Source organism: Scatophagus argus, chromosome 10, assembly GCF_020382885.2.
Source record: "Scatophagus argus isolate fScaArg1 chromosome 10, fScaArg1.pri, whole genome shotgun sequence".
Lineage (NCBI taxonomy): Eukaryota > Metazoa > Chordata > Actinopteri > Scatophagidae > Scatophagus > Scatophagus argus.
The window spans coordinates 15397693-15424567 of NC_058502.1; the positions used below are offsets into that span (position 1 = coordinate 15397693).

The 26875-nt window shown below is 41.1% G+C and overlaps 1 protein-coding gene across 6 annotated transcripts in view; it reads right to left on the reverse strand.

The window, feature by feature from the left end:
* Window positions 1–26875, reverse strand: part of macrod2 (mono-ADP ribosylhydrolase 2) — a 393930-nt gene that overhangs the window by 12880 nt on the left and 354175 nt on the right. For 3 of the 6 annotated variants that reach the window (XM_046402693.1, XM_046402690.1, XM_046402689.1), the window contains 7 exons: window positions 18647–18725; window positions 12599–12637; window positions 10854–10913; window positions 6102–6140; window positions 5673–5717; window positions 4172–4312; window positions 3542–3613 (listed from right to left, as the gene is read on the reverse strand). In XM_046402693.1, coding sequence (XP_046258649.1) covers window positions 3542–3613; window positions 4172–4312; window positions 5673–5717; window positions 6102–6140; window positions 10854–10913; window positions 12599–12637; window positions 18647–18725 — 475 coding nt within the window. The remainder of the gene's footprint in view (window positions 1–3541; window positions 3614–4171; window positions 4313–5672; window positions 5718–6101; window positions 6141–10853; window positions 10914–12598; window positions 12638–18646; window positions 18726–26875) is intronic. The other 3 variants (XM_046402692.1, XM_046402691.1, XM_046402694.1) reach the window with 2 other exon arrangements.

A 26875-nucleotide genomic window follows, 5' to 3' on the forward strand; every position in this document is an offset into this window, starting at 1 on the left:
AGCTTACTGAAGCAGGTGCCCACTCTCACAAGTCACCAGAACAAGGCTTGCTGGATAGATATTTCAAACACAATAACAATATAGCCTCCATTTCCATTTTAAAGTGTGTTATGAATATTCATAAATAAAGGCCGCTTGGATTCTGATTCAATTTAGGGGGTGGGGGGGGGTTCTTCATAACATCACAAATATCAAACTGAGAATCTCATTGCCTGTTCAGGGAGATATCCAATACCTATGATTCATATAGCAGAGCGTGCAGCCTGATTTAAAATACTAAATCTCTCCTCTGCCTACTGCCTTGCATATCTCTACTCCACACAAATAATCTAAAGAGCTAAAGAAAAATCACCAGGATATAATATTTGTTGCACATTTTTTGGATTTTACGGCTCTTGGTTCTTACTAACATTGCATTGAAGTCACTTATGAAGTTATGAACAACAACAGCACTAAATGCTGAAACATATCTACACAATTATATGAGCAGACCTGCAATGTAAACAACACATGGCATGTTTGGTAGTGTGAACTGAAAAGACATCAGCTAATGACCTGCGCACGATCCTACATCCTTATCGAATATAAGGGAATGTGTGCAGAACAAATGACTACACTGACAAGTTACAATGAGGATGTGAGTGGAAATGAATAAAATACGAAGCTGTTTTCTTTTGCTTTGTATTATTTAGTGTGACTGAGCTGGGACTGAGATACTTAGCTGTGATACACACCTCTATATGTGCAATATTGAGCTATGTGAGAACAGCAGGGTGTCAACAGACATTGCAGACAACTGGGAGCAGGTGGATATAAATGTGCATGATGCAAAGGACGGCATTTTGAAATCACATGCACAGCTGCAGTTTAACTGGTTTGATGTCAGCCTCACTACTTTACTGTATATGCTGCTCAGAGGCCATCAAGGTACACGATGGAACAATTAACCTAACAGCAAATTAAAAAGCATTACTTTAACAGCATTTACTGTCGAATCAAGGACTGCTAGAGGCAGCAAAATTCTTCTCTCTAAATTGCTTTTCCTGGCTCTGGTGTTTAAGAGCATCACATTTTATCTTTCTTCTTGGCAACTGTTTGCAACTTGGCAATGACGGCCCGTTTCTAATATGGTGATGTCTGGTGGTTATGGTTGACACTCTCACCTTGACACAGACAGGAAAAATGTTTCAGTGATGTCAAAGCTCTGTAATTAAATTAGACAGGTAACTAAGGATGCTGCAGTATTTGATGGGAATGATTTCGTTCAAATGTATGAATTTGTTCCATAAATGTACAAATTTGCCACCGAGCAGTTTTCTGTCTTGCCTGCAATTGCAGTAAGCCCCTGCCCTGTGTCTGTGTAACCATCAGACAGACAACGGGGTATGTGAGAATACAACTAACTAACTGTCATCATCCCCGATTTTTTGTGCTTCTAAATCACAACTTGATTGTGAATATAAGATGAGAATCTAAGAGGCTGTAGGTAAGACCCACACAGACAGAAACAAATACACACACACACACACACACACTCTCACTCTGAATCACACGTAGGTGTTTGCATGTGTGTGTATAGAACCCTCATATTCAGCTGTCCTCACAATGTTTGATTCATTACTCATTTCGCCCATCATTATGAGCCATTTTATCACTCCTTTCAATGAAGCAGATTTAACCTCTATGGCCATGAGCAGGTAGCCTGATTACAGTTATTATTTTTAATAAAGGGTATTGGCTTGGGAATCATTTAGTCTTGTCCTGTGAATAGCTGGTTACGCATGGATAAGCTGGGCTGCGTTGGCCTGCATGAGATTCAATATCCGAGACAGTTTGGGTGTGCAAGGCCCTGCTCCCCTGTACAAAATGCAATCTGCCTGCAATCAGGAATGACACCACTGTTTACAGCTTGACAGAGCCACTGCACAGCACACAGCCAATGGTGACTCTAGACAGTGACAGACTCTGGCGGGGCTCAGGCAAGACACAATCAACAGGCTGGAGTGAAGCTTTCCAGTGATGGAAAGCCTGCAGTGTTTGTAGGACGTATTCCAATGGCTTTTCAGTGAGGAGGGAGAAGGCTATCTCAGACAGATCTATCTGGAATGTTCACTCTCAGCCTAAATTAATTGAATGTCAGTCAAAGGGAAAGTGAAATGGAGGTGAGAGAGTGACTCAGACCTTTTCGTTAGTGGAGTGGTGGGAGAGGGTTGGCTGGGGTTCACAAATCTAACCCTCAAAGACTCTGGAGAATGCCCTTAATCAATGACGATGTTAGCCAGAGTAAAACGGGGATAAATCCAGATAGATTATCCCATGTGAGCAACAAAAATGTGAAAGAGGACTACGCAGAAAGAGCTTGATCCTAGTAAAATGGCTGGTCTCATCATGAGCTCTGAATGCAAAAACAAAGGATAAATACATGGCAGTCTGACTAAAGAGATGAGAACAAAAATACAAGAGCAGCACAGTACAATTTAACCTGATGATTACATTAAAAGGAGATTTATTTCTCTAAATACTGTGAACAAATATTGGCAACAAGACCAAAACCGACTTCCCTACTCTACCTGAGGTTCTGAACCTCGAGCCAATATGTTCCCACGGAAAATGATGATGACAATCTTTACAAACAGCTCAAATCTACAGTGAGTCGAGTCATTTCCCAAAACAACTGGGCACTTAAGCAACAGAAGTTACTCAAACACAAGTAGTGCGTACAGTCAATACTAATCCACATACGATGTTAAGCTAATTGTCCAGCAAATCGGATGCACTTAAATGTAACTAGATTTTGGCAAATTCAGCCACACTATATTCTTAGAGGAGGAAAATCAAAGCTACACACACCGATGTGGGTTAAAGGATGGATGTGTCCTGAACAGTAGTGAAACTGTCGAAGTTGTATGTGTGATCATACCCAGCTGTGATACTATAGTGCCACGCTACATCATTTCTGCACAGGGTGTGGGGGAAAACGTGTTGTCACTACTAATTGGCACGGAAAACAGGATTATTTGTCTTGATGCAGTTACTCTTTAAAAACCAGGACAACAAATCGGTAGTTCATAAGATCTTGAACAAGCTGACGCTTAAATGTAAAACTGCTCATTTACATGGCTGGTTAACTTATCCATCCTCTGTTAAAATCTGCCCATACAATTATCCATTATTTATCCCACGTGGCTATGATAGTTAGTGCTAATTTTTGCATCTGCTGGTATTGGCCGATCACAGCACCTCCATCATGGCTTGTAGAGATGCACTTTGCCACCTGCTGCTCCCTGCAATGCCCAGCACTTCCTGTACAAAGTGGTGTTACATGGGCGATACACCAGATTTTAGGCTGTGATTGATTCAGCAGGAAAACTAGCCTGGCAAACAGCCGACAACAAAAACAACACTGACCATACTAATTCAATAAACAAGTATACAAATACACCACACTGGACCAGAAAATCATATTGACACAAAGTCAGTGAGTCAGCCTCTCAATCAGTTCAAATCAAATCATATCAAATCCAGCCAAATTAAATCTTACCTTCCATCTCCACAGTGGACTTTTCTGTGTCATCGTCTTCTGTCTTCGTCCCAGCAGACTGCTCTTCCTCTGCTGGATAAAAGGAGCAAAGCTGTGATGTTTGTTATGCTACACACTCACAGGACATCAGTGTCTTTGCAGACAGGTGACTGCACCCACATGTCTGCAGCTTGGGGTGCCATGTCTTCAAACAGTTCAGCTATGTTTATGTGTGCATTTGTTAGCATGGTGGTTGTCATAGAATATTCTGTCTAATTTATAATACTACAACCTGAGCACAGATTCCTCATCACTTGGTTCTGCTTATTCTGTGCTGAGAGACATCTTTGCATAGATTCAAATGACGGGAAATAAAAACTAAAAACACATGAGGGTGGAGTGACCTTATTGTGCATTTCATGTAATTTTAGACTGCTGGTAAACCAAAAATGTAAACATGTAAGTTTCATCTTTGCTATGCTGTCATTATGTCAGCCATCAGGGTTTCACGCATTGAACTGACTTATTCATATCTGTCTGCCTCAGTGCCTTGTGAACAAAACATATAGCAGGAAATCAGACGATCAAGGCAACCTTTTTCAGTTCAGAATTATTATTTGTGACTGACCACTCCTGCACCTTAAAGCATACCTTTGTCTTCATCTTTATCGTTGTCAGCACCTTTGCCTTCATCTTTGTCACTGTCCTTGTCACAGGCTATGTCTTCCTCTTTGTCCTCATCATTTTCATCGTTATCCTTTTCATTGGGCTCCTCATTCCCTGAACTTTCATCTAGAGGAACACAAACATTGAAATATAAAAAGAAGTCTGTTTTGAAGGATTAATTCAGGCATGTAGAGTCAAAGCCTTCACATTAAATCCTGTAACACATGTCAGAAAACAAGCCCATACGTCATTAAAGCTGACAGAAATCACTTAAATATTTTCACATCAACAGGTTTCTCTTTCCAGTTTGAAAGGCACAGAGGCTGACAGGAAAGAAGGCAAAAACTGTCAGAGGCTATAGAAAGGCTATGTTTCTGAAGAAAAAAGACATGCTTTAGGCCATTTAAGCTAGTTTAAATGTAAATTGAAACAGCTGATTTACAATACTTGTATTTGAAGCAGCTAAGGATATAAAGCTTATCATCCCTACATTTCAAGTGTTTGCTAGGGAGTGGTTCCTTAACCAAAGTCCCTGTCCTAATGCTATATGTGTGGTATTAGTGGTTAAAGAGCATTCTTTGTGTGTGTTAAAGGGATAATATAGAGCAAAACACAGAGGAGGAACAAGGTACTCACGGTAAAGAAACACGCTAATGCTTACTACAAAGTAACCACGACCACATAATTGAACAGCATATTGATCTGTGGTCTCTGGTTTTCACCTGCAAAGTATGCACCCACCCACACGTTTACGAGAACAAAGCATCCACTGCTTTTTTGGTTGAATTGGCCTGCAGGTGTTGTTTTAAACTGTATATCGTTACTCTTCCTAGCTCCTACCTCTCTGTTTGTGTCTCTTGAGAAAATAATTACATATCTCAGGTCTTGGATAGCATCCCAGGGCTGAATTTGCCATAACTCACTCATAGAATATCTACAAAATTCATGTTCAGAGAGGCTCTATCTGTCAAATCTTTGTCAATGGGATGGGATTTGAATAAAACAAAAACAGAAGAGAGGCGAGGCGCTGCTCACTGCCAGTATGCAAATGCTGAATCTTAATTATATACCAGCAGCACAGAGGATATTCAGAGAAAGAGAAATGGTTCTGGCTCAAAGTTAATGGTTGTGCCTTTGTAACACACACACACGCACGCGCGCATGCATGCATGCAACACACGCTTTCAATTCACTTAAGGCTCTCGCTGTCAGCACAAAACACATCAGAGTCTCAGGGTCTGTTCATCCAGTCTGTGCAGATGCACTTAGAGCTTTGTATACTACTTATTTCTGTGCTGCTAACAAGACTGATCGGGTTAGATCTTTAATCAAACTGGGCTGATGTGAAAACCAGAGCAATGAGCCGCATGTCAGTCAGCTCATACCATCTCCTCTAGAGATAAGAGTTGGATCAATGTGCACTCCCTCCTGCACTTTAATCACACCCTCATCCACGCTGGTTATTTGACTTTTAACTGCACTATACCTGGGTTTTGACTTGCCATCTCCACGTCTTCATTTCCTGGAGCATCTAAAACAGATTAGGAATACAAAAGAGCAGAAACCACACGAGTCACATATCACCTCAAACAGGCTTTTTTTCCATCACTTTGCGTAACTTTGTCTTTGTGCTGCAGTATGAGAGCAATGGAACCACAAAGGCATGCATAAATTAAGTGACAAAAAATGAGAGAAAAAGAATGTCACTTCTAAAGCCATACATAATTGAGGGATTTCTTTGTTTCAAGCTTCTATGATAAGAGGAATGTTTTTTGTTGGAGTGGTGGCACACAGGAAGGAAAGACTGAACTGGAGCGAATATGAAATTCAATTTTTGATGACAAATGACATCAAGAAGCATTGGTATAGCCAAGAGGCTCAGAACATGTGTTAATGAGCCGTAGAGCTACATTACCATTGCCCCCCTCTTCTTCTTCACCTGTTTCCTCTTTACCTGAAAAGGGAGGGAAATGAATCATCAGCCAAACACATGCATGAATGGTAATAATGTCAGTCGTTCATTTTGAAAAACAAAGCTACCAGTCATACTAATGATCACAAAGTGCTCATCTCTAGGCAAAGGATTCATCTTATGAGGGCTGGCGTCCCATTTTAAAACTTTCTGTCTCTCTGTCTCTGTCTCTCTCTGTCTTTACACACCAGGTTGGTAATTGGGTTTTCTGTCTTACGATCTCGGTTATTGGTAAGGAAACTCCTTTTGTTTGAATATAACAGTTAATTTGTTAGCTTTGCTAGCCTTTGACATATCCTGTTTTGAATTTCAGCTGTAGAAGGCTAACAAGTGTATCAGTGTTAAAGTATATCTTTGTCACAATGAAGAGGGCCTTAGTTATGGAGCAGTAGGTACCAGAACCAGAATTATGCCCAGTGGTGCTTTGAGCTAAATACCAGCCCCAACATGGTAATGTGCATAAAATGACAATGCTAACATGCTGATCAGGTAACTATACTGTTTAAACAGCATCATCATTGTAGTTAAGTGTGTTAGTATGCCAACATCAGCTAATTTGCATTGAACACAAAGCACAGCTCAGCTCACACTCAGAAGAACATCATTAGTTTTGCAGTTGTTTGATTCTATGTGGTAGCCAGCATAGTAAAAAAAAAAAATCACTATGATATACATACACTTATCGTACTGTACATCACACATACGGATCATCTCATACTTGCTGCAATCAACCTCAAATTTATGAGAGCATCTGCCCAGCTGCAACTACCCGCCAACTCTTGAACACCATCACCAAAATTTTGCATGCACCAAAGGAAGAGTTTCATTGTGACATAAAACAGCTTTAATCCCTGCAATGCATCATATATATTACGCCAATCCTCCTTAACCCCTTTTCTGTCTCACACACATTCTTCTACACACACTCTCACACGTAAACCAATGACATTTGGGACAAATTGAGTAAATGAAAGCCATGACACCAATAAGAAAACATGCTCTACAATGGCTATTGTGCAGCTGCTATAATTGCTTTTTTAACAAGCTGTAGAGAGAAACCATTTTTTCATATCTATGCAATTTTGCCCTGCACTCAGAACAATAAAAATGCCAGCCTCTATTAAGTGGGGAAAAGGCCAGCTCTACCAGTGCTGCATGTTTGTCTCAAGTGCCTCTGTCCATCATGCTGAATGCTGGTGACACACAGTAGATGGCAATCCTTTCTATTAATCATGACTGGCATTTTGAGATGGAGCCACAGACAGGAGGCTGAAAAGAATACTTCATTTGGAAAAACAGGTTCAGATGAATCCTGCACTGGACATGAGGTCACCCCAAAACATTTCTTCTGTGTTTTAAAAATTACGCATGGCTGTTCTATCTGTCTAAAGTGATCCCAAACAACAATATATCAAATACGACAAAAGGCTGAATGTAATTTCCTTCCTGTTATTTGATCATTCGTATTTGGCTTATTGAATGGAACAGTATTCAATTTGTGATAAAGGATGCTAAGGGACAGATTGTGGATAACCAGATACACACACACACACACATAGAGAGTAGACAACAAAAGAGTCTATGTAGGGCAGACATGATTTATAATGGCTATAAAGTTAAGTTCAATTAGAACAGTGTCTCTCCACAAACATGAAATCCAGCGAGTTCCTCTAGCTCACTCATGTGCTCTAAACAGCAGGTGGCAGCATTGCCACAGCTTTCCCACCCAATGCTCACTGTACTAAACTGTCCTCACTGAGAATCGGGCTCTGACATACTTCACACAGAAGGGCTCCAGCCAAAGTCCTCACCTCAAGACTTTTAGTGCCAATACTCCTCTGAATTCCACTTTCAGAAATATGGTGAGTAAAAGGCAATTTTAAGCACTTGGTGTGCTTGTGTTGAATGAGCAATGGCACTGTAGTGCTTTTTTTTTTTTTCAAATAAAATGTTGTCTCACACACACTTAAATGATTTATTTATGTCCGCAGCAGATGTAGAGGTACAATATCACAAGGGCATGAACAATTTAGATGCTGATATGCAACCTACTCTGTGTGTCCTACTTGCACGTAGAAATGTGACACACACACACACACACACACACACACACACACACACCTCCTTCTCCATCTCTTTTTCTTGTTGCTTCCATTAAAACCAACTGGAGCAAAGGATGAAAAAGATTAAAAAAAGGTGATTTGAAAAATTCATGACACGTGTAAAGAAAAAAGGGCTTAGAGGTGACCAACAGCTATCATTCAAAGACCTTTTGCATGTGAAATAGGTGTGTGCAAGCGAAGTGCAAGTGTGTTTGAGAGTGATGCTTAACGGGGTGCCACAGTGTAAAAGATGGCATCCCATGGAGAGGCTTACTGTCTGTCCACACACTGAGTTATTAATCTGCATGTCCATCCACGCTCGGTGCCATCTCTCATCATCTCCGCCTCTCTTCCTCAGGTCTTTCCCAGCATGCCAAGCAAACAGACCCAGCCAGGCATTGATTTCTGGCTCAATGTTCACATTTTACTGTGCCCTGTGACATCCACTAATCTCACTAATACCAGTCTGATATCAAATAATAGACACTGTGGGGCTGCTTGCCAAGTCAGGTGTGCTCTAAAGAGGCTATACTCCGCCCTGCACCTCTGTGCCAGCGATTTGCCTGTGTGTCTCACCCACCGTCTCCCACTCTGTCTCTTTTTCTATGGCCCGCAGCTTCTGCATGCTGTGCTTCTGTTTCATGTGGATTACATCACGACATAGCTCATCTCTCTCACACACACACACACACACATATGCATAAACACAAAGTGTTAATCTGTGACTCTTTTCTGCAAATACACTCATTATTTGCAGCCGACGAGGGATTGTGTGTTGACTTCTTTTGAAGAGGAGCTGAAATACTGCATATCAAATCTGAACAGCTGCCCTGTTGTGTTGCTCTTAAAGTAAATGTAATTAGAATGCAATTTAAAATGCAATTTAACATTAAAAAGTTTTATGGAAATCAGTGGAAATTTATGAGACATTGAGTAATTAGAAAATATCGCAATAAGACCAAGTGATAAAAGCAATAAATATTGAACTAATATTTAAAAACAGAGGAAGGTAAAAATAATTCTAAAACCATAACAAACATGCACCACAAAAATTGTGTTTTGATAATGTTGAGAGGAAAGTAGAGAAGCTGTGTTGTTTTAATGATTCGTTCTTTACAGTCAAGTGTTTCTGTTCATTGTGTGTTTTCTTACTGCTTTCTTCCTTCAGTCCATTGAGGATAAAAAAGCATTTTGCTTGTGCGGTGACAAAACAACTGTAAATGTAGCAATTGTTGTGTGTGGAACGGAGCAGCCCTATAATTACCTTCAGTCCACTACACAGGGTATTTATCAAGGAAGAACAGTGGAGAAAGCCTTAATGTTTTCTCTTCATCACCACTGTGACTAAAAGCCCCTCATGCCTGACCCATGGACTGGGGAGAGTGAATCCCCTGAGGAGTGTGATGGATGTGATGGATCACACTGAGGCGTATTGACAGACAGACTCCACCAACTCTGCTGCAGAATGTAATTTATTCTAAAAAGTGCTCCATATATTGACTACACCAAATAGGTGACCTGATGCGTTGGCTCTATAGACAAGATGTTGAAATATAGTTGAATAAAGATTTTGTACAGCTTTACAGAGGTGGTATGAGACTCTTAAGCACCTTCTAATGTCTGTCACACATAGCTGGCAGTCGGTTTTTGCAGCTTGCATTTCCTCTGCTTTGTGCTATCTTGACATGTGAGTGTTTCCTATGATTAATCCTGTCAATGTGCTACATTGAACTAGACCTAACCTTTGCAGTGCAGGCAGAACAAAATCATTTCATTCCCTTCCTGTGAGAGAGGTTGTCTCAAGGACTGTTCCCATGCTAGAAAGCTGTGCCAAGGCCTTTTGTGAATGGATTAGTTACTATTAAGCTGCTGGGCCTGATAAATTAGGATTTATAAAGATTATTACAAAATACTTATGCCCTCCTAATGCTGGTGATTGAATTTGTGAATCATATTGAATTACGGCTGTGGATTATGGAAAGGTATGTTGAATAGATGGAAAGAAATGACTCACTGTGCTTTGTTTAAGATCACAGAATGTATTGACGCCCTTGAAGTGTCTGTGCTATCTAGTCCAGCCTCTCAAAATCAGCAAGAGGAACCGTTCCCCCAAAGAAAACAACCATGTCTGCTATCTTCAAAAATTCCCTGCAACCTTAAGGCTTGAAGACAAATGGATGGTGTACGATTTTAATTGCCTACTAACACCCTCCAGTCTAAGAATCTAATTATCTTTGGTCCATCGTATCGGAGAAGCCTATAACTGTTTCAATATTACACATCCAAAGGGGCTGAAACTGCAGAATAGCCAGATAATGGCTTCTTAAACAAGTTTGCCTCTAAGAAAACATTCGTTTAAAATAGACCAGGCTTCATCTTGTATTCATTTCCCCAAAGAGGAACTTGGCACCAGAGAGCAAGAGATTACTGACCAAGAACACACTCCATTATATCATACACACAAAACAAATTAGTATTAAAACACATATCATTGCACAGTATGTTTCCTCTAACAGTAATGTTACTTGGCATGTCCAAAGCAAGCACTCATTAAAATTGGAAAGAAGAATAAAAACACAAACAATATGCATACCTCTGTTGCTGTCTTCGCTTTCTTCCTTGGTTGTGGATTTTGTACATGGTGATGTGTTATCTATAAAAAAAAACCAAAAATAAATGGTGATTCACAGCTGTTACAGTGACACATCCTCCCCCCACCCAACCACCACCACCCCAACACAATCAGGATGCGAAGGGTGTAACATCTTGTCAGTTTGAGAGCAGGGATGACTTTTGGCATGCCAAACTCATCATTGCAGTGATTATTCTAACTTCTGTCTCGGCTGACCACACTACAAGAGCCAGTGACAGCACTCAGTGTCCCTCGCGCTGTTTTGTTTTATACCTGTCTGACAATAAAAATGACTCCTGTGGGAGAGCAGGGGAAAAATATGAAGCTTTGAGACCAACTCTAGAGCACAGTCTGGGACAAAAGCACCATTCCATGTGAGAATGTGAGTCATTCGAACCTTTGAATAGGCTCCAGCCTGCACTGATTCAAACTCTGGCTGATGGAGCAGAATAAAAGGCCAGTCTTTGGCACCGGCGCAGAGGCCCATCAAACAAGGCCAAACTGGACCGGGGCAGGACTGGCATGACGATACAACAGAGCTAGCAATTATCAGGGGTTATTTCAGTTGGCTTGACATGGTCTGTTGCTATGTCATTATACATATCCAGTGTAAAATAGCTGAGGAACGTGATAGAAAACAACGCAGTCGCTCAGGCACTAACAATGGGACAAACTCTCAGATGTGGTTCCTCTCAGCCAAGTCTTTATGATTTTAGCTATTATGCGCCCATTGTTTCACTCTGGAATATCACATTTTACAGTGCACTTATAAAACAGCCTTTTTATGTTCACCCAAAATGGAATCTCATTGAAAACACAGATGCGTGTAATTGGCAAATCATCGGGGTGACTTTGGGAGGAAAAACATTTTGATAGCACCCTGGGTTCTATATCCTCAGTAATCTGAACACTTCCTTCTACAGACAGTAAAACTAACATTGCTCTTTGCTTAGTTGGTTGCATGTGTGCTATGACGTTATCGTGGGACACGGTAGTTAGACCTGGCAAGCCCCTCATACTCGTAAAGAAACTTGCCGTGAGGGTCTTTCTAAAACCTGTTGTTCCTTGCAGAAAAGTGCTGGGCAGCACATTTCATAAAAATGAATTTCTTTGTCCTACCATGGAGAACAAGTGCAGCAACTGCTGCTAAACTCTACTGGATCTATTGTTCCTGCTATTCAAACAATATATACACTTCCGTGAGGCTTTCCATTAGTGCCATTGCTTATTCAGGACATCAGTGCACAGACAAATGTCAATAGTTTATCCTGATAAGCAGTATCTGGGAGTTTCAGGCCGCGTGCCAAGATGGTGCTGTGATAAAAGCATTATGCACTGACAGTTGTGTTTGTGCTATCGCCTGGCTCACGTCGCGGAGGGATGTTGTACTGCTGTTCCTTTGTCACTCGCTTTAGGTGGTCTGAAGGCATTGTGCCCGTAAGCCGGATGAAGAGAATGGTGGTGGGAATTAATTGTGCATATAAGCTCTTGTAATGTAATGTACCTGACATGAAGTATTTTTAACTGTGGTGTGTCAGGCCCAGGACTCAACTTGTCACCAAATGAATAAACATTCAATTTCATCTGCTGCATAAAACCCAGCAAATCACTGTCACGAGTTCAAGCTACGCCACTCACTCAGCCTCTGTGTGCTTTAATGGAGGTGTTAAGGTGAAAAGGCAACCATGAAATATTCTGTCACTCACCTCCCTTCAACTGCTCCTCTGTAACCTCCATGTCATTGTCTGGCAGAGGGGGGAAAGACAGCATGTCAAACCATACTATTTTATAATGTACGATGCAGCAAGTCATCACAAGTTGTCTCCTTGATTGTAATGTTAGGGCACAGTATTTTGATGTCATACTGCTGTGTATTCTGTCTGCTTAATCCAGCAGACCACTGACAACACAACTTGCAGCTTTCTTTCAGACTGGGAAATTCTCTCTCTCTATCTATCCATCCATCCATGCCATACATCCAAAACCTGCCTGTTTAAACTCTTCCTCCTCCCTCCACACCAGCTGCCATGCTCCAAATTCTACCCTCACAGCCTCACCCAATCCCCCTACCAGACAACCTTGGATTTAGTGAGTTATTACACCAAATGACTGTGTATGCGGGTGTGTGTTTGGTGGTGATGGTGGGGGCACATTCATAAGACATTCTTTTTCAATTAAATCTATACTGGTAGGCTCAACATAAATGACACAAAACCTCCCATTTCCTCAAATTACAAGGACTGCAGGCTCCAGTGGACAACTGCGACTTAAAAAGAAAAAAAAAACCTTTGATTTTCTCCTCTTTCCTCTACGCTTCCATTGTGTGAGACAGACTGAGTGAACTAGGGTTGTGTTTCTGGGTGGATGAGTTGAGTTGCATGGTGGGAGATGAGAAGAAGGCAGTGGATGCTGCTTCAGGAGGAACTGTGGATTCCCTTCTTCCACCGTACAAACACACACCCATACACACTCAGCGTGTCTCAACATTCTTTGAATCTATATATAAACAGTATGTGAGTGCTTGTGTTGTGCACAGTTCACATGAATGTATTATGCAGTATGTGTGAGGGCACATATATGACTACATGCATATGTGTAGCTCTGCATGAGTCTGAGCAATGACTGTGCCGTGGTTAACAAGCAAAAGCAAGTGTTAGCTTTGATGAAAGGCTGTTGTCATCTGTTCAGAAGAAGCATAACCATCAGCGCTCCCTGTGGATCCAGTGACAGACTTTTCTTCTGTATAACACTGAATCTAAGGATACAGTGCATTAATCTAACCCTGCTTAGGGAAACAATGAAAGACCCACTGATACAGTATAACAATAGTGAAAGAATGGCAGCATGGGTTGTCTCAGCTACTGCCACATGTTGTTACATTATTACCTGTACTCAACACTGTTGTCAATACAGGAAATGTATATGACGTAGTCGAGAATAACAATAAATGATCGCTTTTCCTTCTTTCTTTTTCAGGGGTAAAGAGAAGGCAATCACAACGATTTCATCACTATTATGATATGAAACAGATGAGAAAACCGTCGACTGTTCAATAGTTTGACATTTGGTGAAATAGGCTTATTCACTGTCTTTCTGAGGGTTTGATGAAATGATCAGTGCCATTCTCGTTTCTGCTCATTGAATATGAAACTGGAGCTGGTTAGCTTAGCTTAGACTAAAGACTGTAAGAAGAGGGGAAATGGCTAGTGCGACTCTGTCCTGTCAGGATCTCAAAAAATCACTAAATAACATGTTATTTGACCTGGCTTCTCTGCTGGTTCCCTGACAACCATACAGTGATAACAAAACTCCAGGAAGTGACAGTGTTTTAGGTGGTCCAGAAACATTGTGCCCGTTAAAAACATTCCAGCACATAACACCCATAAATCTACAACTTGTTTTGATATTCTTCTGCTTGTACTGTATATGGATTAAGCAAACCAGAATGTGTTAAATGGTGGTGTCCCAGAGGTGTTTGTTCCCATGGAAAGACCCTCCTCATCATGCTGAAGCCTTTATGCTAAGCTAAGCTAACCTTCTCCTAACTCTAGCTTCATTTTAACGGGTATGAGAGTGGTATTGATTCTCTCATCTAACACTTGGAGGGCTGTATTGATCTTTTTTCTTTCGAATTCATGACAAGAAATTGGAAGATCTCCCCTTCCATGTTGTATTTTTTCACTCACATGCTGGAATAGCTTGCTGAACAGGCCCGTTGTGTTACAGCCAAGCGTATTTTAAACCTCTAAAGGATCAAAATGTGACCATGCCCAGCCATTACGCTACATGTTTATAAGCAGATGCTCAGGGAATGTATTTGGACATTTTCTACATGATTCATACACAAACATGAACATTTTAAGATATGATGGGCAACACTGAATCCTCATATCTGTAAAAGCTGATTGAGAGACTGTGAACCACTGCGCTTCCCGGAAATCACATCACTAACACACCATGGTCTCCTCATTTCCCTGGCCCAGGGGACAGCCTCGTGAAACCGACACAGACTTCATTTTCACCTCTCACAGGGTTCCATTAGCTCTTCACATCCTCTGTCCACAAATTACATGTGGGTGATAGAAGTGTGTGAATATCACAGCTTTACTTCTTCCAAACAGTGGGGGTTTGAGTGGATGTTTCTGCTGCGGACATTTTGGGTGACAGGTGTGTAGACTGTGGGGTTTGTGACAATAGTGTGTATGAGGAGCCATGTAAATAAATGTCAATTGGAAACTCAGTGAAACAGTGAGAGAATGCAGCAGACCCTGCCGATGTGTGGGCCGTGTTAATATTGTCAGCAGTGTGTCTGATTGAGGAGAAGAAGAGTTGGAGCCCAGCTTGTGGGCAGCCACCCGGATCATATTAGTGGCAGAGTGTACCCAGAATCAATTTCAACATGCTTTTACTTTCTACAACCACAGCTGCCTGACTGCTTCTATGCTCGCAAATAATACGTGCCGAGGCAGGCATGTGGTCAATCACCATCTATGAACCAATTTGAATACTTAATGGAATCATGTCATGTGATTAATTACATCACTTAAGCTCTGTAGGTTCATCAGTTCATGGTTACATTCAGTTCAGGTTCTATTTTCCTCAAAATGCATCATATTTGGTTGCTCTTTCAAAGTGTGTGCATATTCCTTCAAACCATCAATGACGCTCTTGATAAACAGATATGAAAACTGCCACAGCACGTTTGAGATGTGTAAAGTTTAAAATAATGAATAGGTTACTGTATCGCTGGGTATGAGCTCTGTTGGGTAGGTGGGTAATGAACAGTGAATGGTACTGTGGAGGCAAAAGCTTTACGTGTTGCTGCCGTGTGTGTTTAGTGTCTATCTGCATATTTCGGTATTTGTGTGTTGGAGAGGTCAGCTTTACAAGATGTCACATTCTAAACACATGGAGTGCTACATAAAGACCTTTGTTTGTGACAACTCATCAATCATTACTGGTCAAGCAGCAGCTCCTCCGGCTTGAACACACGGAACGTACCAGCGCAAAGAAAATCTGAGTGAGTTATTCTAATGTTTCACTGTGATGGCAGTGCTCCCATATTCAACACTTGAGCAGGTGCAACTTCCTGTTTTACATGTATGTTTTTGTGTGCCGCGGCTGATGTGCAAGTGTGCATGAGTATTCTTATCAGCAAAGGCTATTTTCCAGCTTCCTCCTCCTGCAGAGATGTAGCCATATTTTGGCTCTCTCACAGTGACAGCTTGTGGGAATGCACATTGTAATAAAGCAATTTCCTGTATGCAAATGTCCTGTTTACACGTTCCTGCTCCAGTCATTGTCACTTGACAGATTGCTTGAATATGAGGAAAGCAGCTATACGAAGAAAAATGAGAATAGTAAGACTTCAATAAAAAATCTATTGTGCCTACTCTCAGCTCTAGACATGCTTGAAACTGATGTCACAGAGAAGATCTTGAGCTTCACACCACCACACTCACACACATACAAATTACAGAAAGATCAAGGCCACTATTTACAACAGCTCCATAACAGCTTGCTGACAGGGGAGGTGGTGGGGAAGCTCCTCCTTGATATTAGCAAGAAGAATAACAGAAAGTGGAGAGATGAGGTAATGTGGGAATGAGGAGAGATGTAAGTGAGAATTAGTGAGGAAGACTAGGAGAGAGAACAGAGAGGGCCGACATGACAGAGGGTTATTGAAAACGAGAGAATGTTGCAGGAGACAGAACGGTCTCAGGCCTCGGTGTGATGCATTCAGCATTGCCTCATGATCTACCTGACTGTCTGTCTCTAGCAGTGAGGATGATGGGATGCTCTGAAAGCGCTCGAGCACACCTGCAGAGCTAATTCACAGTGTCTGATTCACTGCTGCCTTTCTGCACAGGCTAAATGCAAGTCTTTTCTCTCTATGACTTTATGCATTCCCTCCATGGTGCAATCATACCAATCAGCATTTCTTTCTTTAAAGCGCACTTATCAGCTACTGTTAGACACAACTACATGGTGCAATCCGGCCTGAGAAAACATTTGCACTCACTCCCTTACATGAATGTCTCGTCTACAATCACGGCACCGGTAATTATGTTATCTTCGGGTTCCTCCATGTGAAACATCTTAAAAGAGGTATTGCTTTTACACAGAGTATGTTAAAGCTATGAACAAGCATATAGATTGAAATATTGGTGCAGGTGTAGCATGGTGTGAAAAAAAAAAACCCAACAAAACAAAATACATGCCTTGCTTGCTCCAGATAATGACCCTGGTAGGAATGTCACACTTGTTTAGCCACTTGGTCTATAAGGGAATGAATAGGATACTATCCTCTCTACCCACACATGCACGCAGAGCAGTGATGAAGGTGGCTCTGACGACCCCAGACGTCAAAGGGCACATGACGAATGACACACTGTGATGAGGAAAAGCATTTGGGCTGCCATTCCCTTGTGTGTTGTTGCAGTTTTCTGCAGTGACCCACATTTAATCCAAGACTGACCTCTGACTCCCTCATTAGCAAACAAGAATTTTTAAAGAGTTATCTTCTAATAATGTAGCTCTCAAAACTTTTCCGATTATTCCTTGTGACACGCGCAGAGCCTGTTTGTTTAGTTTCCTCTCTGCTCCCAGTCATGGAGAGATACAGGGCATTTATCCACTGACAGCACTTGTAAATGGCAAGAGTGATAACTCGAGAACAACAGCTCCAGATTCTCATCTCAGAACACTAATATGATGAGACGGGTGCTGGGTGCATGGGGGCAGGCAATATAATTAAGGTCTGTCCCGAGAATGTAATCTTTCAAGGAAGAGCCTGGGCGAGGAGCGGGACAGATGACGGGAGCACAGGGGGAACAAAACACTCTCCATCTGGGAGCAGCGAGATGAAGGCCTGAGAGCCGATATTCCGCTGGGGAGGTGGGGAGGGAAAAGTGAGGTAAAAGGCAGGTAATGCTAGGCTGGTGAAGCCAGCCAGCCTCTTTCAGCTCCCCAGCTATTAAACTCAATCCTCCGTGGAGCCCCCATCAGAGCTGGTGACTGCTGCTGGCCCCCGAAAAAAGATGATGAAAGGGGAGGGAATTGAAAGAGAGACAGAAAAGAGAGTGGGAGCAGAAGATAATGGATGTTTGTTTATTTCACATACAGAATTGAAGCGCAGTAACCAAGAACAATCACTGGTTGCTATGCATCCCTGAATGTTAGTTCTTACGGGAGGCATTCACTGCCAAGGACCGTTATTACAGTCAATCAAATCTGACATTAAAGTCTCATCAGAATATCAACAATTATGGAAATTATCAGCCTGCTGGTTCACTGACAAGAAGTCTAACTATTCCAATCCAATTAAGGCAATCCACAGAGAACCTGACACTTGTTTTACCAACTGTCAGCACAAATTCTCACTGTTAATCTCCAAAATGGCCGTGAGGGTGCACTGAATTTGTTTACATTTGAAGGTGTCACCCATGCCTGACAAGACCTTACACTACTGCTTCAAGGAACGAGATATCTCTTGCCGCAGATGCTTCCTAGTGTACACAAGGTAGCAGAGCTGACGAGGTCTATACAGATGGTCATTTAGGTAGGGGGTGACATCAGATATGCATAATCTTTCAAAGGAGACCTCGGACAAACAGCATATAAATCATTTATCAATCCATTAGCTAGTTCAACTCAAAACAGCAATAGAGAACATACGAACTGTAATGAGTATTATTAGTATTAATGAGTATTAATGATGTGCAGTCCAGTCGATTGGAAGTAAATACACATACCTTGAAAAATGATAGACATTTTCTTCTTGTAGATGGTAAAGTCGGTCTCGAGGAAGACACAGAAAATGACCCGTGTGATCTGCACAGAAAGAAAAAGAAATAGAAGAGCAATAAATGTAAGCTCACTGCAAAAAGTCTCGGGTGAATTACATGACAGGAAAACTAAGTGGACAAGTAGATCTGACGATAGCAGTGTGCATCAGCAGGAGACAATCATAGCCATTCAGAAATTTAATTAGTTACCCTCACAATCAAGACCACCCAAACTAGACCCTTTGAGACAGCTTGGGGAGAATATTACAGCACATTACATCAGAATGAGCAATATTGAATGGGTGCATCGGTTAGAGCAGAGCAATACGCCTCAGTACCACACAAAGTGCAGCGACATGAAATTGCAACATTCAAGATGAGAAATGGAGAATACTTTCACGTAAACTGAAAACGTGGAAAATACACTCTTTTAATCTACTATTCAGGATCATAAAGCCATAATTAAATGTTGAAAAGAAAAACAACACAGAAGTATGTTTGATATTGAAGGCTCAAACAAATGCCATGAAAAGACAATTTGTGAAATTTAAAACCTTTAATAAAAAAAACAAGAAATTATTACTGTAATAATTTGATCAAAGGTCACTAAATGCAAATAACAGAGATTATCTTTAGCTAATCCTCTCTCTGTTTTGACAACTGTGCCACTGTGTAGCAGTAAGTTCAGTCAGTGACAGCGTTGGAACATGTGCTATGTGTTGAACAAAGACAGACGAGGAGTTCACAGAGGATTCGCTTCTTAATGTTGAAAATAAATCAAGTTACTATAATCAACATAAAAGTTGAGATATTTGCACAACGTAAGGCCCAAACACACGAAACCAACTGGAGTCGCCTGAGTTAGGGAGCAGTGTTTAGCTGCACTTAAACACACTCCAAAGACTACAGCCGACAGCCTTGCACACCATTCAGCTTCAGTTTGTCTTTAGCGGCTTCATTTCAGACGGACATGTCACGGTGAAAACATTTGTTTATTGGAAGAATTGATGAAAAACCAGATAGGCATCCAGTGAATTTATTTTTTTGAAAATTCATACATTTGATAACTAATTTTTACTGCCACTCTGATGCATTTAAAAATTCACTAACACTTGGGATGAAGTTTTTTTTTTTTTTTAACCTTCTCTTGTTTCATTATATGTATTTGCAGATATTAGGAATGAACATAATACAACCATAACCGTAATCAGATAAACACAATTAACCAACAAGCATTGCTATGTAATGCTTACTTGTGTTATTATAGCCAAGGTTTAGCGAACTGTTTCACTTTACTTTTTTAATTCACAAATAAACTTGGGTGGGCAGCAGAAGTGTTTGTTCTGCTCTCATTTTCTCCTGTTGTTCAGAGATCACCTCTTCTCTCCCCTTTGGTCCTACATTCTCCTCTCTTCTCCTCTCCAGTCTTCTCCTCCCCTAACATTCATTAAATGCTCGTTCTGACACTTTACAAAACTTCAACATCAAAATGAACAATCGTATAGCCAAAGTAATACTCGAATCACGCTCTTTAATACATTTGAAAGTAATACAGAGACAGCACAGCGTCTGACATTGACTCAACCTACCCACAGCAGTTGAGCTACAGCTTCGACTGGGGTACAGCAACAACACTTTGATGAACCACAAATAAATGAGCTGCAGGAGCCTACGATGTGATATTACAACCGGTAGTGATGGTAATGTCAATTTGTTGATTGTTTAGTTGATGACTATAATTACAATTACATTTGCTAATGATTATTTCACATGGCTGGGCATGGCTGGCTGTCATAGCATAGCATTTTTTATATCAATATATTACGGGGGACTATTTGAGAATATCTGAATATTAAGGAGGATCTACACCCCCAATATAAGCTGTAATTACTTCATTGTAGTGTTGGTACTGTATTCTTGGTACAAATAATTAACTTCTGATTTTGGTTTGTTGTTGATGAAGCACAGCAAAGGCTGTCATAAGATGATGATGATGAGAAAGTCAAGGAAAACAACTTAGAAACAGCAAACTTCCTCTCTGTCTGAAGAGCAGAACAAAAAGTAAAACTACAACAAAACCCGAAAGGAGCTCACCGGCTCTGTGACTTGACAAGGAGTTTACAGAGACAAATTATCATCGACCAACTTCCAGCATATTTGACTTATATTACTTGTATTTGTTGGCTCAGAAATCAGATAATCATTTTGTTTTTCACTCTCATGGAAATTTAAATGCTGAGGACTTAGATAATTTAGATAAAAATGAAGAGAAAAAGAAAAGGTTGGAGGTCAGCATGGTTTCTAGTACTTTCAGTAGCCTTGACATATGCCAAATAACTGTAACTGTAAATAAAGTCTTTAAACATGTCATTTGTTTATTGAAAAACATGAAAAAATTGCCATGCAGGCAACATTAAGGAAACCATGATCTCCCTTAGCTGTGTGTGTTACAATTCATACTGTAAACAGCAAGACTTCGTTTGGTTTACAGGATGGACACAAAGCTATCCACAGGCTGTGTGCACTTTCCATACTGTGATAATATGTTAAAACAAGACTTACGTCGAGCTGTTAAAAGATTGCAAGGATGGAGGTCACCTCACCTCACAGTCACATGGAGGCATTATGCACCATACCAGCAGATAATCGCTCAACTGAATAATGGCAATTTTACACAACAGCCATAATGGTGGCTATCTACCCCCTATCCTACTCCATGCATGATAGTGATGTCATGCAGGAATAAAGAGAGCTCACCAGCTTTAGCCCCATTCCTGACCCTGCCCAACACAAGGATCCGATTCAAAGAGGCAACCTTCTTCTGCCCATATAGACATATATCTATTAATACTTTATGATCTGTGCTTTGGAGTAAATGTTAGGAGCTGCATCCAGGATGGTAACATTTTATTTTGCTAGATGTCTTGGGGGGTCTTTGTTCATAAAATGTAGACTCACCCTCTCAACCCCTCAACCCTGACAGAAAATGAAAGAAAGCTTTAAGTCTCCTTTGAAGTCGTGGGCTCACTGACAAACAGATTGTGCGAAAATGATAATACGCCAAGACAGTGCATACCACTGAGTGCTGGAAGGCCACAGGACAGCAGCTCCCCAGGAATTTCCATTACTCTTTTATGGAGCGCCATTCGAAAACTGACTGCCCACTGTGAAACAGGATGAATCATGAATTCATGCACTGAAACACACAGAAATGCCAGAGCGCACATAAGTGGACATGCACACAGACACCGCGATGATTACATTTTTCCCATATGAAAGGAGAAGTTTTACTGAATTGTGCTAAAACTAAACCAAACCAAACAAAAAATCTTAGTATCAATGTCAGTATTTTCCAAATGTCAACCTCTAGCTATGTGCCACTGAGAAATACTCATCACAGCAGAAGGGTGTGTTTAAGAGAAAGCACAAAACTCTGCAGTTTGAGAAAGTTTTTATCCGTTTTCCAGTCTTTGCCCGTATTTTGTTTTCATGCTTGTCAGAGCCAAGAGCCAACTCTTACATCTGTGAGTTCATCGTGGCAAAGGGCATAAAAGTCTTGACAGCGCCACTGGGCAGTGCAGGACACTCTGTGCACAGTCCTTCCTAGAAATTTGACTGTCTGAATGTCTGAATTCACTTTTCATGGATCCACTGATTACAACATCAATGAAGCTCTCCTGTTCTGATGTTGGTAAGGCAGCAGAAAAAAGAAAAGGGATAATGAATCCAGCTGTCCAACTCATTAGCTTCAAGGAAGTACCTGCGCAGTCGTGCAGCCAGCTCACTGAGGTGTGCTGTTCTGTCGCGGTTCACTGAGTGGGGCTGTGCACAAAAAAAATCATGCCATCATACAATAACCAGAGTCTAACCAGAGCTTCAACTTCTTGATCATAGACTCAATATTTGTTGTATATTTAACATGAATGTAGAGAGCCCCTGTAGTCTGCCATCCTCTTCACCCAGATAAGCTATTTGTGTAAAAAACTCTTCATTATAAGAATAAGGGTCAATAAAAATAATAAAGAAAACTCATATTTCAATATAAAAAAAATGTGTCAATGCTTGATTGTGTCTGTGTGCAGTAATGCCTTGTCTGCATAAAGCAGTAAATATGTGATGGTTCAGGGTACTGAATACGTCTGTTGACTCATCCAGCTGAAGAATTAAGTGGCTTGTATGCCAAGTAGTTGTATCCTAAAAATGTCCCCTGCCATGTAACTGATGCGGTGTGAAACAGTGTTGTTTGATGAGGGCTGGTCTGCATAGTTCTTGTTTTTTTCTTGACCTTTTCTCCCAACATAGTCACAGACATATCCATGGAAGCAAGCAGAATGAAGTCCTCACCAGTAGCATGGGGCTTGTTTGTCTTAGCCACTTGGTTGCTGACTATATGATGCCTCTAGCACCTTTATATTAATGGTATTTTCTCCCTTATACAAGTCTTACTGGGGCAAGCTCTGCATCACCACTGCAATTGATCATGCCAGCAGCTTGGCTGGCAACACCTGTACTGCTGCTAACGTCCTGATCCGAGGCAGAGCAACCTGGGTCACTGTGGCCAGCAGGAGCATCCTCCATCATGGACCTGCTAGCATTAATAGTTGAAGGATTAACTGGTTTTAACCATTTATCTATTTTCACTCAGCACCCAGAATAAGCATTCATTTCTACTTGTATCCACTCAGTCTCATGAGAGAGCTTACAATTATGTTTTCACTGAACTACCTGTAGCTCACAGTGCAATTATTTCACTGATGTCGGTGTATTTACAGCAATGCAAATGGTGTTTAGACTGTTGGATGGGTATTTATAGGTCAGTTTGAAAATGAAATCAGGCTATTTGACTTTTGTTATTTTGTTATTTTTTGGCGTACCCCCTGCTTCACTAAGACAATTCACATACCCCAGTTTGGGAACAGTGATTCATGTCTTGTATACTCTTCTCTCCGCCTCCATCTCCCTCTCTCTCAGTCTCTTTGTGCCGTTTCTGTTACAGCATGTCCACATTCTGCAGACAGTTTGGGCAAGTTCTTTTGTGCTACAGATCAGAAACACATCATATGGTCTTTGACAGATATCAGCCAGACCAGGATGTCAAATAAAAACCAGGAATGCCAGTGTAGAGCATTGACATTCTGTCTGTATCCAAACAATCACTGCTGGCCAAGGTTTCTTAACAGTAGAAAATAAATGAAACACAACAGAGAAGGTGAACTGTGACTTTTTCTTTGTGAAAGTAAATCTACCAGAGTGAAGTTAAAACAGAGATGGCTTATCTAGTTTATCTCTGCATGCATTTTTTCTGAAACAGTAGCCTGAACCAAAATCACATGCACCAGCCATATACCTGTTAAAACACACTATCTGATGTCATGTGCATTAATGATGACACACAAAATCGCTATCCTTCATGCCTACCTTATACTGATGTCTGTCTGTTTTTTTTTGATTACACATACAAAAGAAAAGACAAAGTACAGCATACTCTTTGGTCCAATTAATCTGGAAGAAAGCATGATTTAAATGAGCACTGAAGTTGAAAATGTTACTAAATACTTCATTTTAGATTTTTGTAGAAGCAAGCCAATATTTTGGTCTAGTGTGTGAAGTGTGTGTGTGTGTGTGTGTGTGTGTGTGTGTGTGTGTGTGTATTGAGAGTGCACCCCGCAGCCGCCAAGGTTGAAAAAGTTAATGGAAGACTAATTAGAAAGCTGGGATCACGGCATGCTAGCCTGCCTAGTCATTACTCATTCCTGATTGGAGGGCTTTTGCCAAAGGGTGAGTACAATACGATTGGGTCCCCTGGTTGCATATGGGAAGGATGGTCCTCCTGACAGAAATATGTTCTGCACAATAAGGTGCGAGGCTGTACTGTTGGCTTGACCTGTTGCACTTTGAGGTGTGCTCAGTGAAGACCCAGCCAAATTGGAGAAAGTCTTCAATGGACTCAAAGGTTTGAGACAAAAAACAAAATAGAATATCAAGACAGACATTCATTGATATCAAAATGTTATATTCCAATTAATTATATTATCCCGCAAAGAAAAAAAAGTGAAAACTTGTGGAGTCACTCTGCTGAGTGGCAATCTTTATTTTCTATTGCCCCATAAAGACATTTATGGTGTGGCCAGTAACTGTAAAAGCTAATGCTGCAATGTATAATACTGAATGATGCAGGTTAAAGATCTCATTTCAATTATTTCAGTTAAACCCTCTGCAAAACAGTTGTTTCATCTACTCTAATCAATTCAAAACCAATTCCTTCTAGTTGTAATTGAGTCTTGAATATATGATAAGATGCGACTAATTAAAATGATAATGCCAGGGGTGCAACCTACACCTTTGTACCTCATCTGCATGGCAAAACGAAAGGCAGAAAAACAAGTGGAGTGGCAGATGCATGTGCGTCAGGGTTAACGAGTGCCATGAAACAATACGAAAGTCTCCTTTAGTCAAATCTCTTGTTTCATGAAATTCTGTATGTGATTTTTAATTTGTGTGTATCTGTTGCTCATCACTTTGGTGCACGGTGCCACAGACTCCTACGGGCTGGCTAACAGATGAGCTGTCATAGCTGGCCACCCATGCCCATAATTATGTTGGGGCTACTGCCAGCAGAATCTAACGTGCAGGCGCAACACACACACTTTTGCTACTTGCATTTCCTTCTTGATTCTGTCACAAACAATAATAGGGACAGGTTGCCCTTGCATGTCTGCTCCAGCTGGAGCCCAAACCCAAGGGAGATCTTTGTCTGTGTGTCCTGTGCTGCCTTGTTACAGAGGCACCGGCTCATGCAGAATCCTGAATGGTTGCATCCAGATGGACAACGGCGACAGGAGACTGATAAACAGTATCAACACTGACTGAAATAATTCATTTACTTATTTTATCTGCTGATATTCAAGGTCATAGAGAGTAAACACCAGCATGCACTGGATGCTAGGGAACCTGAGCAGGTCACCAATCCATCATGGTGACTCGGCATAATGAACAATATTTAAATCATACACTGACACAAATTCAGTAAATACGTATCATGTTTGTTTTGTTTATGATTTATTCATCTCTAACGTGACATATGAGCACTGTATGTGTGATAGTGTGAGTCATTGTTCGTGAGATTGAATAATTCCAGCGAATTATTTCTGAACCAGAAATATCTCCCCATAAAACCCAGCCTTCTAGCTGCATCATCAAAGCCATAATCAGAGAGTGCTTGTCTCCTTTGTTGTCAGCAGCGCTAGACTGGATAGAGAATTCACTTTGAGGCAGGTGGACCATATCCAGGCCTTATTACTGATGTAATTACACACACCTGCGTCCCCCTCGCCACTAGTACACAGAGCCTGCACCTTGCAAAAGCATACAAAAACTCAACTTGGGACTGGCAGGCATCTATAGTCAGAGCTGTGTAAACATTCAAACACACATAAACATTTCTAGATCCTTCATGGCTGTGACAGCACAACCACTCAGACCATGTTTTTGTTTAAAATCTGCTTGTCACTGAGACATCCCTTGTGTCCACTCCCTTTTACCAGTGGTAGGGATTATGTTGGTGGCAGGGCTGACAGCAGCAGTCAGGCACTGGCACCAGCCACTCGGACGAAGCTGTGAGCAGCTCCTCCATTTGACTTTGATTGACCCTGTCTGCCGAGAGAGCTGCAGCTTCACCTGCAGCAAGCTGGTGAATTATCATTTCAAAGAAGTGCCCAGAAAAGGTTATCCCTTTGAACAAAACGCTTCCATCCATACATCAAAGGCGAGACCTGACATTGGGCTGTGAGAAGGCATGGTTACAACCAAAGCCTGGAAGAAAGTGCTGAGCTCAAAATTTACTTTCCAAAGCCGGTCAACATAAGATCTTCACTATATCATGATAAGGGCAATGGGGTAGTCAAGGGAGTCAGATTAATATGGCTACACAGATGACAGATTTTGGTAAATACTTGTGTACACAATTATGCATGAGTGCTCAGCACAGTGTGACTAAATACAAGTGATAACATTCTGGTAAGCTGCCTGGTTATTTAATCAGTGTAAAACATCACCATGCTGCTTCTGAGGCTGCATGCAGTGCAGAATATAAAAGACTTTGACATTAAAATGCTGTCTTGCTAGATTTGGAAAATTCCATGAAATAATATATCAGCAATTTGTATGTTAATTCAACAAATGCCGTGTGTGCTGCAG